Consider the following 16,225-nt stretch of genomic DNA (forward strand, 5'->3'; position numbering starts at 1 on the left):
AAAAAAGGGTCTCTTTTCACAGCGTGAGGGACATTCTTGGTATTGACAAGGCTGTGTGGTCTTGGACGCCTCTGTCAGAAGCAGCACTAGGCACAAAATAAATAGATTGACTTTTTACCTTCCACAGAGTTATGTTTTATTTATAAATTATACTAAATGTACAGAATGATTGTCATGGACATCTATCCAGGGACTTGTGAGGGAACATTTGTGAGAAAAGAGTTGACAATCTCATCAAGTTAACCCACAGGATTCTTCAGCACTCAATGTCTTTATAAATATTTGAAAGGAAAGCATTTACCATTGAAGGACAGTTGCATTTTTAATGGTACTTTTTTGTTGATAGGGGTGTGCGTAAAGAGGCTTTAACGCCACACCCCACTATCCTCCCATGAACACTACCTGGTAAGACTGAAGCATTGCTGGTAGAAAGAAAGTATTTCAAACAACTTGTAACAGCTAGACCTTGCCACTGCCCTTGATTGTTAAAGTGGTGTGCTGTCTCAGCCCCTACTGGGCGTATCACTGCTACACTCAAACAACAAGTACCCAAGAATGTCTTCATCCATCTATGGACCTACTAGGGTGACCAGACATCCCGATAAAAATCCCAATTTTTAGTTCTTTGTCCTGCGTCCCGACCAATGCACGGTCAGGACACCATTTGTCCCAATACTGTGGCTTTGGCCGCTCTAGCCGTTTTTTTTTTTTTGCTTTGGCAACTCCGGTCTGGCTGCCCCCCCGCCCTTTTTTTTTTTTGCTTCCCCCACGTGTCCCGATATTTTGTCTGTTTCATCTGGTCACCCTAGGACCTACGCAAGGTGGTCTATGCTTTCACTGGCTCCAGGGCAAACGACTGCAATACAAATTGATTGGGATCAACTTGAAGGCCATATGGAAACTACAACTAGTCCAACATGCTGTGTCTGCTAAGCAAGACTGACCAACAAGGATACATCATGCTCTTCATTGACTCCAATTCAGATTCCAGATCAGTTTCAAGTTTCTGGTCCTTAGCTTTAAAGCTCTCAATGATAAAGGGTTAAATATTGTCAGGGACCACCTCTTCCCCCCATATTCTGCCACAGAAATTTTGACCAAAGTGTGAAATTCTCAGAGGCAGAATGTTCTTTCAGTAAAGGACTATTACATAAAACACTACCACTGAAGATCTGCCTGAGCCTGACCTTTGCCATGTAAGGCGCTCTGGAAGCTCTTTAAGCAGACTTTTCCTCAACACCGGGGGGGGCATAAGGACTCGGGTATATTTCTCAATATCATCACCTGAGATGGCAGCCTAAATTAGGGAAGCTAGGTCTACCTTTGGACATATATAACTGTGATCTTAACTTTGTTATGGCTCCTGGATACAATGGTGATGGGTTTATTAGAAATGCATATAGAGATTTACACTACCTCCAGGCTCTTAGTACTAACTAGACTCAGGAGCTAGCATGAGGAGCTTGTTTTCAATTAAGGCATATTGGGAACATCATAAAGATTCACTGTTCTAGATCTCTTTGATCAGTATTGCATGCAGAATCAGACCCAATTTATCGTCATGGAAAGGTAAGAATGGCTGTTACTATTATCAATATTAAAAAAATATAACAAAAATATTGTTGTGAGAGAATTGCTTCTCCAAGACTTTACTTAACTCTTTCCATCTCAGGCAATATGTTGGCATGAGGGACTAGAAGGTCCTTGTTCACAGCCAGTGCAATTACTTTTATTGTAACTTTTCTTGCAGAAGTGTAAATCATTTCTTATGTAAATAACAATGACTATTAAATTTAACTTGCATCGATCTTAACATACAATTAATCTGCAACTATTTAAAGTAGGCACTTCATTCTGAGACACAGAGGATATGTAGCAGCACAGCTCAACCTTAGACAGACTTCACTTTTGTAATATTTTAAAATGCCAATATCTTAGTGAAGTAAAAAAATTATAATGTTAATTTAAATCAGTGCCAGATAATTGACAATGACCTTGACAAAGAGGTAAATAAGTATCTATATATTTATTAATTCAATAGAGCTGTCATCTTACATGAAGTATTTAACCGAATCAATTGATCTGCTTGCAGGCCACTAACTCTACTGTGACAATTACCTTCTGAAGGAGGAGGATTTGCAATGATTTGTCAACTATTCAAGGAGTGAAGTGCAGAAACAGCTCTGGCTCTGGGATATTGGGAACTATTGCCATTTCTGCATTAGGCCACTTCAGGTGGAACACACTTTCAACGGAGTCTTTAGGCTTGTCTCCCTAACTCAAAGGATCATAATGGTGGCATAACTTTGCTTTCTGAACAGCCTACAGATTATCTGAAGAACTATCTTTGTATTTTTAGCTGCTGTGCTGAAATGGTATGTTAAGAGCATTCAGCCATGTCAAGCCCACTCCCTTTTTCAATTCTCAAATCCACCAGTTAACGCTCTAACTTTATTAATTCTGTCAAAGGTCATGAAAGTAAAAAATCAGTAAACTAAAACATTTTTGATTTTCTATTTACACTTGTATATGACAAGCAGTCAAAGGCCTTCAAGTAATCAGTGACACACATAACAAGTAGTCAATTAGAGTCTCATGCTTTTCCCATTAAAAACTAATCTTAAGTCACACAACAATATAGTTATATATCCCTTACAGCACCCAATGCTTCTGCTCATCATGATGGTTTGTGTTTTGCAATCCTCATCCAAAGATTGCATAGTTTGCCAACTTTGCATCTTTCATGGTCTTTAAATCTTTCTCCTTTGCTAAAGCCAGCTATTAAGACTCTCCCATCAACCACAATAATTTTTTTAAATTCACCCAAATACACAAATTTCTACTGCTATAAATTAAAGTTAATTTCCATAGAGACATCTCATGTATCCTTGGATTCCCAAACACTGCCACTTACTGAATTTACTACTAGGCTTAAGACTCTAATATTTTATTTTGATGTTTATGGGGTGCTTTGTATCCTCTGCGCTTTTATGACAGAATGTAAAATTACAACCCCAGCCAAGCCTGTGTGTCCTTGTGCTCTGTTTGTTCTTCTCCAGAAATTATTTTTACACATCACCGTTTGTCTCACTTATGATGACAGGCAGGCCTGTATCACAAAGCCTGTATTATACCCTGATCAGAATGTCCACAGAGTCTGCAGGTGTGTAGCATGTGATTTGGGTACAAGCTCATCCCTACTTTAGACAGAGAAGCTTTTTCCTCCCTTGTGCCATGGAGAAAACATAAGACTTTATTCCCAAGAGGTGAAAAATTAGGGAGAAGCTATGAAGCTGCAGGATAAGGCTTATGAAGATGCACATTCATAAAATACAGAGCCCTTCAGAAATTATTTTCTCCTCCATCTACTGGAATAATTCCCTTTAGTGAATATTATTACAAGCACCATTCAGATAATAAAACAGCATCTTCTGTCATGTTTAACTTTCTACAATTTTCTTTGCATCTGCTGTTAGACTTGTCCAATTCCAGTTGGCTTATATATTTCAATTTGAGCAACAGGGATTTAATACTTCCTTTTCTATCATTGAAGACAAAGAAAAACTTCTCAATCTATGTATAAACACACTACAGAATGAGTATAGAGTTGCTTTATATGGAGGTTAAATCATTCTAATCATCATTTATATTAATGTAAACAATGGAGAAATATCAGTTTTTTAATTAGGGCTGTTGATTAATCACAGTTTTAATTGTACTGTTAAACAATAGAATACCAATTGAAATTTATTAAATATTTTTGGATGTTTTTCTACATTTTCAAATATATTGATTTCAATTACAACACAGAATACAAAGTGTACATTAAAAACAACAAGGAGTCTTTGTGGCACCTTAGAGACTAACAAATTTATTTGGGTCTTTAAGGTGCCATAAGGACTCCTCCTTATTTTTGCTGATACAGACTAACACGGCTACCACTCTGAAAAGTGTACAGTGCTCACTTTATATTATTATTTGTATTACAAATATTTCCACTGTAAAAATGATAAACAAAAGAAATAGTATTTTTCAATTCACCTAATTCATGATAAAGAGATTGCACTACAGTACTTGTAAGTTGAACTTACAAATGTAGAATTATGTACAAAAAATAACTGCATTCAAAAACAGAACAATGCAAAACTTCAGAGCCTACAAGTGCACTCAGTCCTACCTCTTGTTCAGCCAATTGCTAGGACAAACAAGTCTGTTTGCATTTATGGGAGATAAAGCTGCCCACTTCTTATTTACAGCATCACCAGAAAGTGAGAACAGGCGTTCGCATAGGACTTTTGTTGCTGGCATTGCAAGGTATTTACGTGCCAGATCATGTTAAACATTCGTATACCCCTTCATGCTTTGGACACCATTTCAGAGAACATGCTTCCATACTGATGACGCTCATTAAAAAAACAATACATTAATTAAATTTGTGACTGAACTTCTTGGGGGAGAATTGCATGTCTCCGGCTCTGTTTTACATGCATTCTGCGATATATTTCATGTTATAGTAGTCTCGAATGACAACTCAGCATGCTGTTCATTTAAAGAACACTTTTGCTGCAGATTTGACAAAATGCAAATAAGTTACCAATGTGAGATTTCTAAAGATAGCTATAGCACTCGACCCAAGATTTAAGAATCTGAAGTGGGACAAGGGACAAGGTGTTGAGCATGCTTTCAGATGTCTTAAAAGAGTAGCACTCTAATGTGAAAACTACAGAACCCAAACCATCAAAAAAGAAAATCAACCTTCTGCGGGTGGCATATGACTCAGATGATGAATACGAACATGCATCAGTCCGCACTGCTTTGGATGGTTATCGAGCAGAACCCGTCATCAGCATGGATGCATGTCCTCTAGAATGGTGGTAGAAGCATGAAGGGACGTATGAATCTTTAGTGCATCTGGCATGTAAATATCTTCCGATGCCAGCTACAACAGTGCCATGTGAACGCCTGTTCTCATTTTCAGGTGACATTGCGAACAAGAAGCAGGCAGCATTATCTCCTGGAAATGTAAACAAATGTGTATGTCTGAGCGATTGGCTGAGCAAGAAATAGGACTGAGTGGACTTGTAGGCTCTGAAGTTTTGCATTGTTTTGTTTTTGAATACAGTTATTTTTTGTACATAATTCTACATTTGTAAGTTCAACTTTCATGATAAAGAGATTGCACTACAGTAGTTATATTAGGTGAATTGAAAAATATTATTTCTTTTATTATTTTTACAGTGGAAATATTTGTAATACAAATAATAATATAAAGTGAGCACTGTACACTTTGTATTCTGTGTTGTTATTGAAATCAATATATTTTAAAATATAGAAAACATCCAAAATATTTAAATAAATGGTATTCTATTATTGTTTAATCACAATTAGTTTTTTAGTTGGTTGACATCCCTTTTTTTTTTTTTTAATAAATACAGCCTTTAAACAAACAGCGACAAATATCATCATATCATAAAAAAACAACAGTGTATTAACTTTTGTACAGTACCGTATTTTTAAGGGGCTCTGGAAGTTTCTAATGCAGACAATAAATGTTTAGTTTGCTGGAGAAGGCTAGGGTCTGCAGCTTAACTGCGGATACAACTACTTTGTATTGTGCGCTATCACTATCCATAAAATATCTTTATATAGCAGAGACAAGGTGGGTAAGGCAATATCTTTTATTGGACCAACTTCTGTTGGTGAAAGAGACAAGCTTTCGAGCTACACAGACCTCTTCTTCAGGTCGGGAATAGGTACTATCTGCTTAATCTTGTATTTAGCTGTAACACTATCAGTACCTTTCCCAAACAGAAGGTGGTCTAATAAAAGATATTACCTCACCAACCTTGTCTTGCTAATATCCTGGGACCGACAGGGCTATAACAACACTGTATGTTATATAGCAGGCAATTTTTAAAAAAGGCAAGGAAATATTTCCTATTATCCAGTGTTTGGGGTCACTTTCCGCTAAGCATTTCTGAAACACATATAATATTTTACACAAGTGACACAGCATTTATATAAAAATGCATATTGTGTATCACACAATTTTAATATTCTTTATAAAACTTAGCTGAAAATGGTAAATTCTCATAATGTGTTGCATGAAGACACTAGTGGGGGTCTATATTGACCATGCGAACCACAAACCGTTCAAACGCTCACCTTGTTAGCTGAGGTGTGACTCTGATGGGGCTGGGAGGATGCTGGAGCAGGCCTAAGGGTATAGCGCGGGCATGGCCTACACACCCACCCTCAAGTTTGTAGTATCTGGGGCCATGGGTGCCAGTTGAAGTCCACACGAGAATAACCCTGCTGGGTAACTTGGGGCATTACTCCAGTTTGGTAATAGTTATAAATGAAATTGCAGCCTCTGCATTTATCCATGCTATGGAGTGTGCGTCTTACTAGTTACATCTACACTGCAAAATACACCTCCATGGCAGAGTGTGTCAGAGCCAGGTCAACTGACTAGGGCTCACACCAGAGATGGGGAAGGGTATCAGGGTATATCTACCTGCAATAAAACACCCACGGATGACCTGTGTCGGCCGATTCATGCTTGCAGGGCTCAGGCTGCAGGGCTATAACACTGCAGTGTAGATGTCAGGGTCGGGCTGGAGCCCAGGCTTTGGAACCCTTCCCCCAAATGGGGTGCTGGACTCTGGGACTCTTCTCCCTCGCAGGGTCCCAGAACCTGGGCTCCAGCCAGCTGACATGGGCCAGCCATTGGTATTTTATTGCAATGTAGACACACCCTCAGAGCCCAGGCTCCAGTGCAAGTGGGAACATCTACACTGCTATTTTTAGTCTTGTAGCACAAGCCCTAGTCAGTTGCCCCTGGCTCTGAGTCTCGCTGCTGTGATTATTATTATTTTTTTGGCAATACAGACTGACCCATTGTTTCTATGCCCACATCAATAAGGTTCCAAACCAAATAATGAGACCAGACTCATAAAAACTGGGCTTCGGGCCAATCCAGACTGTTAGCCAAACTTGCTTTGTCTCCAAAATGTATGCTTATAACTTCCAAACAAAGGGTGTGGGATGTGGCAATTACATGACTAATCTCTCTAAGGCTTTTCATCTAAAATTTCAATTTGAGAGAACTACTCAATAGTTCTTGATCTATTCTGTGAGAAAACACATGTACATTTTTATTGATGGAAGTCTGATTTGACAGCATCCATCTAAGAAAAAACAAACAAACAGTGTCCTTCCGTAATAACCTCCTCTACAATCCTTACACTGTATAAACTTTTCCGGCAGTGCAGAAAATGTTATGACACTAAACAACAAAATTCTATTACCTCTTCACAAAATGACAGCACTCTCTTTGAATAGTAGTGACTACGTGAAGTATGATAAATGTGATAAGAGTTGAATTTACCAAAAAAAACCACACAACCACCACCTCCCCCCATGATCTGATGATTTCCAGAACTTCTGTTCAAGGTTTTGCCTTAAATCAAACCCTTGTAGGATGAAAGAAATGCCAGTGCAGAAAGCCCACTCAAGACCCTCCAACACGATGTAAGCCCTTGTTAGGTGGTGTAAGTGGTGTGGAGGACCTTCTGTCAGCCTTCTGCACCTGACTGAACTTTACCTGTAATTAACAGATGACATTTTCTACTAATATTTTACATCCCCCACTGTTAGGATCTATAGAATTCAGTACCAACAGCCTGATCTTGTGAGGTTCTGAGTCCCCTTAAGTCCCCTCTGAGTTCATTGGGAGTGGAAAAAGCTTCTTAAGTACTGAAGAAAAAAGCATATAAGGCCATTTAGACAGTCTATGCCAGTGGTTCTCAAACTTTTTTTTTGCAGACCACTTGAAAATTGCAGAGAGTCTTGGCAGACCACTTAATGATCTTTCCAAATGTTGTTTGTACCGTTAGCTAACTACTGTGAAGTGCTTTGGATAAAAGCGCTATATAAAAAAGCCTTAATATTAAAGTTATTTTGTTCTACAAATAAAAGCACACAACTCGTATTTTAATGTCAGTAGTCTTATCTTTCTAATGCAACAGATGTGCCCTCTCTCCCCCCGCCGTGGCGGCCCCTGAGCTGAGGCTGGGGAGGAGGGAGGTCTCTCCCTCTCTCCCCCTCCACAGCAGCCACAGAGCTGAGGCTGGGAAGCAGGGCCGTCTCTCCCCAGCAGCTGCAGCCCTGGAGCTGGGGAAAGTCGCCTCTTTTTCTGGCCGCTGCAGCCCTGCACGTCCCAAATTCCTCTCACCCCCTCTTCTCACCCCACTGCCCCTTTCCCCCAAGGCCACAACCTCACCTTACATGTGCATCTTTTCCAGGGTCTAGACACCTAATTAGTGGAGCCACGCCTGCACGGCTCCACTAATTAGGTGGGTGGCCCTTCATTCTCTTGTGTATGACCACCCACACGCGCACCTTAGAGGGAACTATCTGTGGACCACCTGAATGGAGCTCGCGGACCACAATTTGAGAACCTCTGGTCTATGCTATTAAAAAAAGGTATTTTACTTACAGCTGTCATTTATAGGGGCAAACCAATATTTCAAAATGTTGACCCAACCTATTGATTTGAAAAAGTTTTCTTGTTCCCAATAAATGAAGAAGTCTGTAAATAAGATAAACCTATTTTTAATGGAATAGGCTTCATTTGGGACTAGAGATAAATTCTGGAGACATGTTCAAATGCATATTGTTTCTCGTACACATTGGTGAGTCAACTTTGGCAGTCAGAGATGGTCACACCGTACTACTTTCACAGTGCTTTTCAACTGTAGGTTGCACCAAGCACTTTACAAAATTGGATAAGCATTAGTATCAATTTTATAAATGGGGAAACGGAGGCACAGAATGGTTAAGTGATTTGCTCAACATCAGACAGCCAGTCAATGGCACCAGGGAACAGAACCCAGGTAAATCAGACCTATACCACTGCTAGTTTCAGGCAAGAAATCAGGTGATTAAAATGGACAGCTAGAATCAATATATTTTCCAATATATTGAGAGCAATGAAAATGATTAGGGGGTTGGGGCACATGACTTATGAGGAGAGGCTGAGGGAACTGGGCTTGTTTAGTCTGCAGAAGAGAAGAGTTTGATAGCAATTTGATAGAAATTTGATAGCAGCCTTCAACTACCTGAAGGAGGGGTTCCAAAGAGGATGGATCTAGACTGTTCTCAGTGGTAGCAGATGACAGAACAAGGAATAATGGTCCCAAGTTGCAGTGTGGGAGGTCTAGGTTGGATATTAGGAAACACTATTTCACTAGGAGGGTGGTGAAGCACTGAAATGGGTTACCTAGGAAGGTGGTGGAATCTCCATCCTTAGAGCTTTTAAGGCCTGGCTTGACAGAGCCCTGGCTGGAATGATTTAGTTGGTGTTGGTCCTGCTTTGAGCAGGGGGCTGGACTAGATGACCTCCTGAGGTCTCTTCCAACCCTAATCTTCTATGATTCTACGATTTACTTCATTAAAAAAGTTCAATCACAACAGCGTAGACACAAAATGTCAATACATGTAAGGATTACAAGAAATGTGTTCCTTATCTCTGATTGCGAAGATGAATATGTAATCAGACCTAAACATAGTATTTTCTTTTGTGATTTACAGTAATTTGCAAAAAACGCTTAATAACATTGAAACTGGAGAGCCTAGAGCGCATATTATATATGCGTGAATATATTGATATTTTAAGTAATATTTTTAAACACACACTTAATAAAGATTGCCATTTATGGGCTTTTTAATAAACAGATGCAATCAATTTTTCCTCTAGTTATTTATTTTAACAAACTATCATTATTTTAAAAATGTATTAATATGAATTTAAAAACAAGTTTTATATCTGTCATGTTAACAAAGCTATATGGCAACTGTTTTTGGGGTCTTCTACATTACATTAAAGATGTTCTGCAAGAGTACAAAGTCTGAAATTTATCCTGCATTTGGTTCTAAATTTATTTATTTATTTTAAAGCCCTCCCCCCCACAAATGCAGTTAGTTCTCAGTTGATAATGCAACTCTCTGAAGAGAGATATCCTTCTTCATAAGCCTGGTTGAGGCCAAAAATAGTTCTGTCAGTTCATGACAGGCTGAACTTAGGTCATGTGAAATGTTTTAACATTTTATCTTGTTAATGAACAGACTTATTTATAAAGTGGACAACTTTACTATCATTGTATGGGGAATGCTGAATAGATTATGGAATACATTTCTGTATTAAAGGGCAATTGTCTTTTTGCACAGTAAATAAGTTTAAATATCTTTAGCCCTTCTGGAATATCAGAGGATTGACATTTGTAATAGCAATAATTTCTTTTAATAAAACAAAGAACCTTATGATAAAAGTTTATGAATCAGAGGCATTTGCAATATGCAAAAAATTTCCATTTGAAAACTTGGAAAGATTAGTAAAACATCTTAACATATAACTTACTATTAATCAAAAATATCTGATGTAACCATCTAGATTAAACACCTATAAACATATTTAATATTCTTCAGTGGAGTTGAGTTAAAAGTATAAAATAAAAGTCTAATAAAAAAAAAGTGTGTTTTGACAGTTGCTTACCCTTTTCTCTGCTACCTCATCTTCTCCTGTAGATTCTTTGCCATCATATGTATCTCTCAGGGTTGGCATATGTTTTTTGTGTGCTGGCTCTCTGTTTAAGGTTGTATATCCTATGTGTTCATAAATTGGATTTATTGTCATCTTGGCAATATATTCTGCTGCCTTGGTTTCAATATAAAGAGTAATCAATCCATCTGTCACCAGGTCATGGATGGACTCAAAACGTTTCTCCCCAACAAAGTGTTTTCCATCGTAGTAGAGTCTGAAGTTCCTGGTTTGATTTCCAAATCTGCCTCAATGAAATGGGAAAGTATACACATAGATACATATTTATTTTTAAAAGAAAGATTAAGCAAGTGATGCCTTGCAACAATAAAAATACCCTATCATTTAAATCTGTGACTATGCTGTGTATGGTCTGAACGAGGAGGAATATAAAATTAAACAACAACAACTGTGGATAGACAGCCAAACTAATGCCTGCCCTAGAACGAGCTATTTGTTCTCTTATCCTGTTTGGACACATCATTATCCTGTGGAAAAAATGAAAAATACTTCACACTCTGTTTAAGGGATTTCTTTAGTACGGCGCCTCTATAGTCTATTGCTTGCCTCTCTGATATGAAAAGTTCTCATAACAGAGTCCTCTATTACAGTAGACCAATACAGAGATTTGATGCAGTGTTAGACCTCTGTACTCCTGTCTTTTTGTAGGAAGAGGCCATTCAGGGTACAGTTTAGCTTTAGTGCCAACAATTACACTGAAGTCAAACTGCTGCCAGAATCTGAGCAGTGGAGGACAGAATGGCACAAGGGCAAGCTTTCTTTATTGCTGGCCAAATGCCAAGGACTAACTCCTCAAGCTTTTTACAAAAGGCCCTCTGTGCTATGCTTCAAGCAAATCTTTGTAATATACAGGATATTTAAACCATAATCTGATGCTAGTAATTCTGCAGCCTGGTTTGAATAGCATTTTGATGTAACCTTTTAATAACCATAAATGAGTGTGTTGACTCCACCTGACTTCAAGCACCTTTTCAAAAATCTTACTGAAAGCCTGGAACAATTTGCTTTCTGAAGCCATCTGCACATGCGTGAACAGACATCAGTGTGTGCACTTGGTAACTACCAATGCTTGTCTTGCAGAGAGGATGGAAGCAAGAAGCTGCTTTCATCACTGACTCCAATGTCACTCCTTGGCCAGACAGCAGTAGGTGCTGCTGTTCAGGGTATTAGACTTCTTTATGCTATCTAACTGGCCAAATCAATCATAAAAACAAAATACCTCCTCATTAAGATTTCATTTCTGAAATGAAAGCTGCATATTGCTGTTAAAAAAACAAACAAACAGAAAACAGAAGTGCTCTACAAAAGTATGCCTTTTGAATGGAGCCTACCTAAACAGATGAAAGCACAAAATTGTGTGATTAGTATTAGGTTGAAACATAGGTATTCTTCAAAAGAAGTAATTAATGTTCTTGAAAAGGTATGTATTTTAATAACAGAACATAGGTAAAATAATTGATTCTCAATTAAAATTAAGCATTCTGGTTTTCAATTTAAACTGGAAAAAAAGATAAACCAACACAAACTGTAAATTCAAGAACTGTGCTTTAAAAATAAAAGTTGAGGTTCTTTTCAAGGAGCTTTTAGGGGAGTTCACATCCTGTTCACTAATAAGATGGGATATGAAACATGTATACAAATTAGTAGGTGGAGTATAAACAAGATGAATCAAATGTTTCTATTTACATTTCCGTATAATAAAGGAAGAAGAGTTCACAGAGCAAAACTGAAAGGCAACAAATTAAAAAACAATAAAGGGAAACATTTTTACACAACACAACATTATCCTGTAGAACTCATTGCTACAAGGCATTACTGAGGGCAAGTACTTAGCCATTTATACAGATAATGAGAACAGCCACAGTTACATTAAAATGGAAATGAAAACCTTTTAGGTATATAAAGCATCAAGCTTCAAGTCATATGCCAACCAATATCTGACAGGCCTTAGGAAGAAATTTCTTCTGTGGGAAGATTATTCCATTACTGAGTTTCTTCCTTCTTTCTCTAGTGCACTGATAGTAGTCACTGTCAGAGGCAGAATACTGATCTACAGCATCCATTGGACTTATCTGGAAATTCCAATGTTCAATTGTTTATCGTTATTTGTTTTGCAACAGAGTTTAGGGGCACCATTCCAGAATCAGAACTCCCGTGTACTCAGTACTATACAAACTCAGTCTAAAAAACAATTCCTACCCCAGAGAGCTCACAATCTAGCTTGTGACAAAATGCAACAGGTGAATGATTCAAACTGAGATAACACGCAATTACAGCATCTCACCACATATTTTGGTAAGTAGTGGGGTCAGTTTCTCCATTATACATGTATATATTTAGGGCAATGCCCTGGCTTTTTCATTAACTTGTTTTTACTGTGCCAATGAAGAGTTTTGAAAGATTTTATGAAAGGCAAAACAATAGAGACACAGCCAGACTCCTGCACTGAAGACAGGCTCTGCACCTTATTTGTTAAATTATTGCTGAGCACAGTGGTAGTTACTCCCAGACCTGATCATGAGATTAATTCCATTGGTGAAATCCTGAATATCCTCACCTCCCAGTGACGTGAACAGGAGGTAAGAATGCTCAGCACATTGGAGCTCTTGTGGGTAACCATCACACAATCCCATCAAAGTCAATGGAAATAACACACACAGCATATCCTTTATGATTTTAGGCTTTTCCAGGAAAGGAAGTCAGAACTGAGTAAGTTTCAGATATATTCAGGACCCTGAGAATAAAGAGCCGTAGAGGCTAATAAACAAAAAGATTGATTTTTATAAAGAAGTGAACAGTTAAGAACAGTGAAGAGCTGTTCAAATCTGTAAAATATGCTCCTATAGAACTTAAGAATACCTGGGTCACAGAATTCTACACAAGCTGAAGGTCACTTATCAAACTTCTTGGCTTTCTAGCAATGAAAGGATCAGGAGAGGATTAATCTAAACAGGAGAAGATAAAGGCTCAGACAAGCTTCTTGGGGCCTGTCATTACTAAGTATATTTGAAGATTGGCAATATTCTTCAGATATTAATACAAAGTTCGGACAAACAGAACAGTAAAATACAGAGGAAGGATGGAAGGACAAACTTTAAGGGACTGATCTTCTTCCCATCAAAAACAATAAGAGCAGGATCAAGTCCCATGTACATTGATCCACAACATAGTGTTTTTCTGCCTGTTAAAGGTGCTGCACACAACATACCTGACACACAACTCAAAAATAAGGAAATGGAAAGTTAAGGTCCCTAACAGTACATATCCTCTACCCCTTCACCCAGAGATCTTCATCTTATCACTAGCACAACCACTAGACAATGGTTCATAATCCTAATTCTGCATCAGCAGTGATGCCAGCTTTTCAGCATCCACTTCCGCAAACTGGCCTCTCTCTCATACACAACACAAACAGACCAGACGTCCCCACTGTTCACTCTTTGGCACAGTTCTAGGGAACCACACGCTTTCTCTCTGAAAAGCTGTATTTCTCCAGGTACCTAATCAGTTTCAGATGCATGCTCCTAACCCAGGAGTGCTCTCATAAGCAAGGTACTTGATAAATGGACCTCATGTGTGGTTCTGAAATTCAATCAGCAACACACTAATTTGGAAAAGATACCTGAAATAAACTGTTTTTTCTGCAACAGGTGAAAGTTAAATAGCTTCCCCCTACATTCCAATTCAGCCTATTTCTCTGCTATTCCTTCTTTACAGTATGCATTGGGGAGATGTATTTTTTCAAGGTAGTACTAGTAAGGAGAAAAGAGCATGTGATTCTTTACATGGTTATTGTAAAAAGAAAAGGAGTACTTGTGGCACCTTAGAGACTAACCAGTTTATTTGAGCATGAGCTTTCGTGAGCTACAGCTCACTCATGAAGTGAGCAGCTCACGAAAGCTCATGCTCAAATAAACTGGTTAGTCTCTAAGGTGACACAAGTACTCCTTTTCTTTTTACGAATACAGACTAACACGGCTGTTACTCTGAAACCTACATGGTTATTATTATTACTGTCTTGAAGGCATTTCTCTCTCTTCAACAATTCCAGGTTTTGTTTCCGTCTGCCCTTTTAAAATCTCTTTATTATTCCATAATATTACTATTCTGATGAATTACAACACGTATCTTATGGGTGCAGCTGCAAGCTCTCTCCATTAAAAAAAATTGTGTTTCAATCCTTTCGACCTTGTTTTACCTACACAGATATCTTGGTTTCAATTTTTCCATCAGGCCACATTTTTTGGTATTTTTACCTTATCTATAACATTACTATACCTTGTTCATTTCTGCATGACCACTGAACTAAGTAGGTCACAAATTTTATGTTTGAACTTCCTGACATTCTCCTTCTAAAGGGAGGCTTTAGCAACAGCTGTTTTTTGTTTAATAAACAGAAAACAAGACATATACAATGTACACTCTCTTTCAGTTAACAGTGGAACACTGGAAGCTTTGCCAAGAAAGAATAAAAAATGGACTTTGACATGTCATCATAACATTCTTAGTGTATCTATTGCACATTTGTTTGCAAGTAGCTGACCTAAAGATAAAAGACTTTTTTTAATTCAAAGTTGCTTGAAAGGCGATTGCTCTGTCTAGCCCGTTTGGCTGCTGGTGGGGCAGAGAGAATAACACAATCTGGGAAAGTGGATTAAAGTGTAGCGGCAATAGTGGCCAGAAATAAAGGAGTGAAGAGACCAATTAGGTCCCTTATCCCTAAAAAGATGTAATGCAGACTCTCAGCTACCTGCTCTTTATGCAGCAGTCACTGGTGAAACATAGGGAGGATGTTTAATGACTGCAAAACCATCCAGATTTTCGAGAACATTCTTATCCTCTATGCATATGGATTTTAAAAGTACAAATGCAACAGTGTGAAACCAATTGTACAACATACCGCCATTCATCCACCTCTGTAATATGCTTCACTGCCCCAACTTAATATATTTTGCTGTTTAAAAAATGTACCTATGCACTGCTCTAGGCACATGCACTTGAGTGTTTACAAAATATCTATAATTACAAAACAGCATCCAGAGTTAGTGCCATCACTAACTGTCACCTATCCCCCTCACCATCTCTAACTCTCCTAATTCAGAGCATCTGGGAAAACATACAGGATTTGTAGTGTGCCGTGAAGGTTAGCAAACTTGGACTCAGTCTCATCAGGATAGGCAACAAAGTCCACAGCTGATGACCCTTCACGGCCTCCTAGCAGCCCTCCCAGCTGAATCTGAAGACTGTACACTTTAGTGTGTCAGCAGCTGATCTCAATTGCTGTAGCAGGAATCAAGAGCAGAGGCAGTACCTAACTGATACTACATATGATGAGTGCTTTACAAATACATGTAAGAAAAATAACAACAAACAATGGAAGTACATTATGTTTTGTTTTATCTTTAACTGAGTTTCCTTGATTTTTCTCACTTGTCACCTTACACAAATGTTAGAGCCAATTTATTAGGCAAAAATTGTGTTATTAATTTGTAGTAGTATTTTCCTTAACATTGTTCCTGGTTGCTAATAGATACTCTGAAAATAATATGACTGGCTTTAAAATTAGTATCTTATGGAGATGAAAAGTTTACTAACTCTGACTTC

The 16,225-nt window shown here is 38.2% G+C and overlaps 1 protein-coding gene across 8 annotated transcripts in view; it reads right to left on the reverse strand.

The window, feature by feature from the left end:
* Window positions 1-16,225, reverse strand: part of CHN1 (chimerin 1) — a 156,614-nt gene that overhangs the window by 57,199 nt on the left and 83,190 nt on the right. For all 8 annotated transcript variants that reach the window (XM_007060525.4, XM_043525355.1, XM_043525352.1 and 5 more), the window contains one exon: window positions 10,556-10,844. In XM_007060525.4, coding sequence (XP_007060587.2) covers window positions 10,556-10,844 — 289 coding nt within the window. The remainder of the gene's footprint in view (window positions 1-10,555; window positions 10,845-16,225) is intronic.

The sequence above is a fragment of the Chelonia mydas genome, chromosome 11 (assembly GCF_015237465.2).
Source record: "Chelonia mydas isolate rCheMyd1 chromosome 11, rCheMyd1.pri.v2, whole genome shotgun sequence".
Taxonomy (NCBI): Eukaryota; Metazoa; Chordata; order Testudines; family Cheloniidae; genus Chelonia; species Chelonia mydas.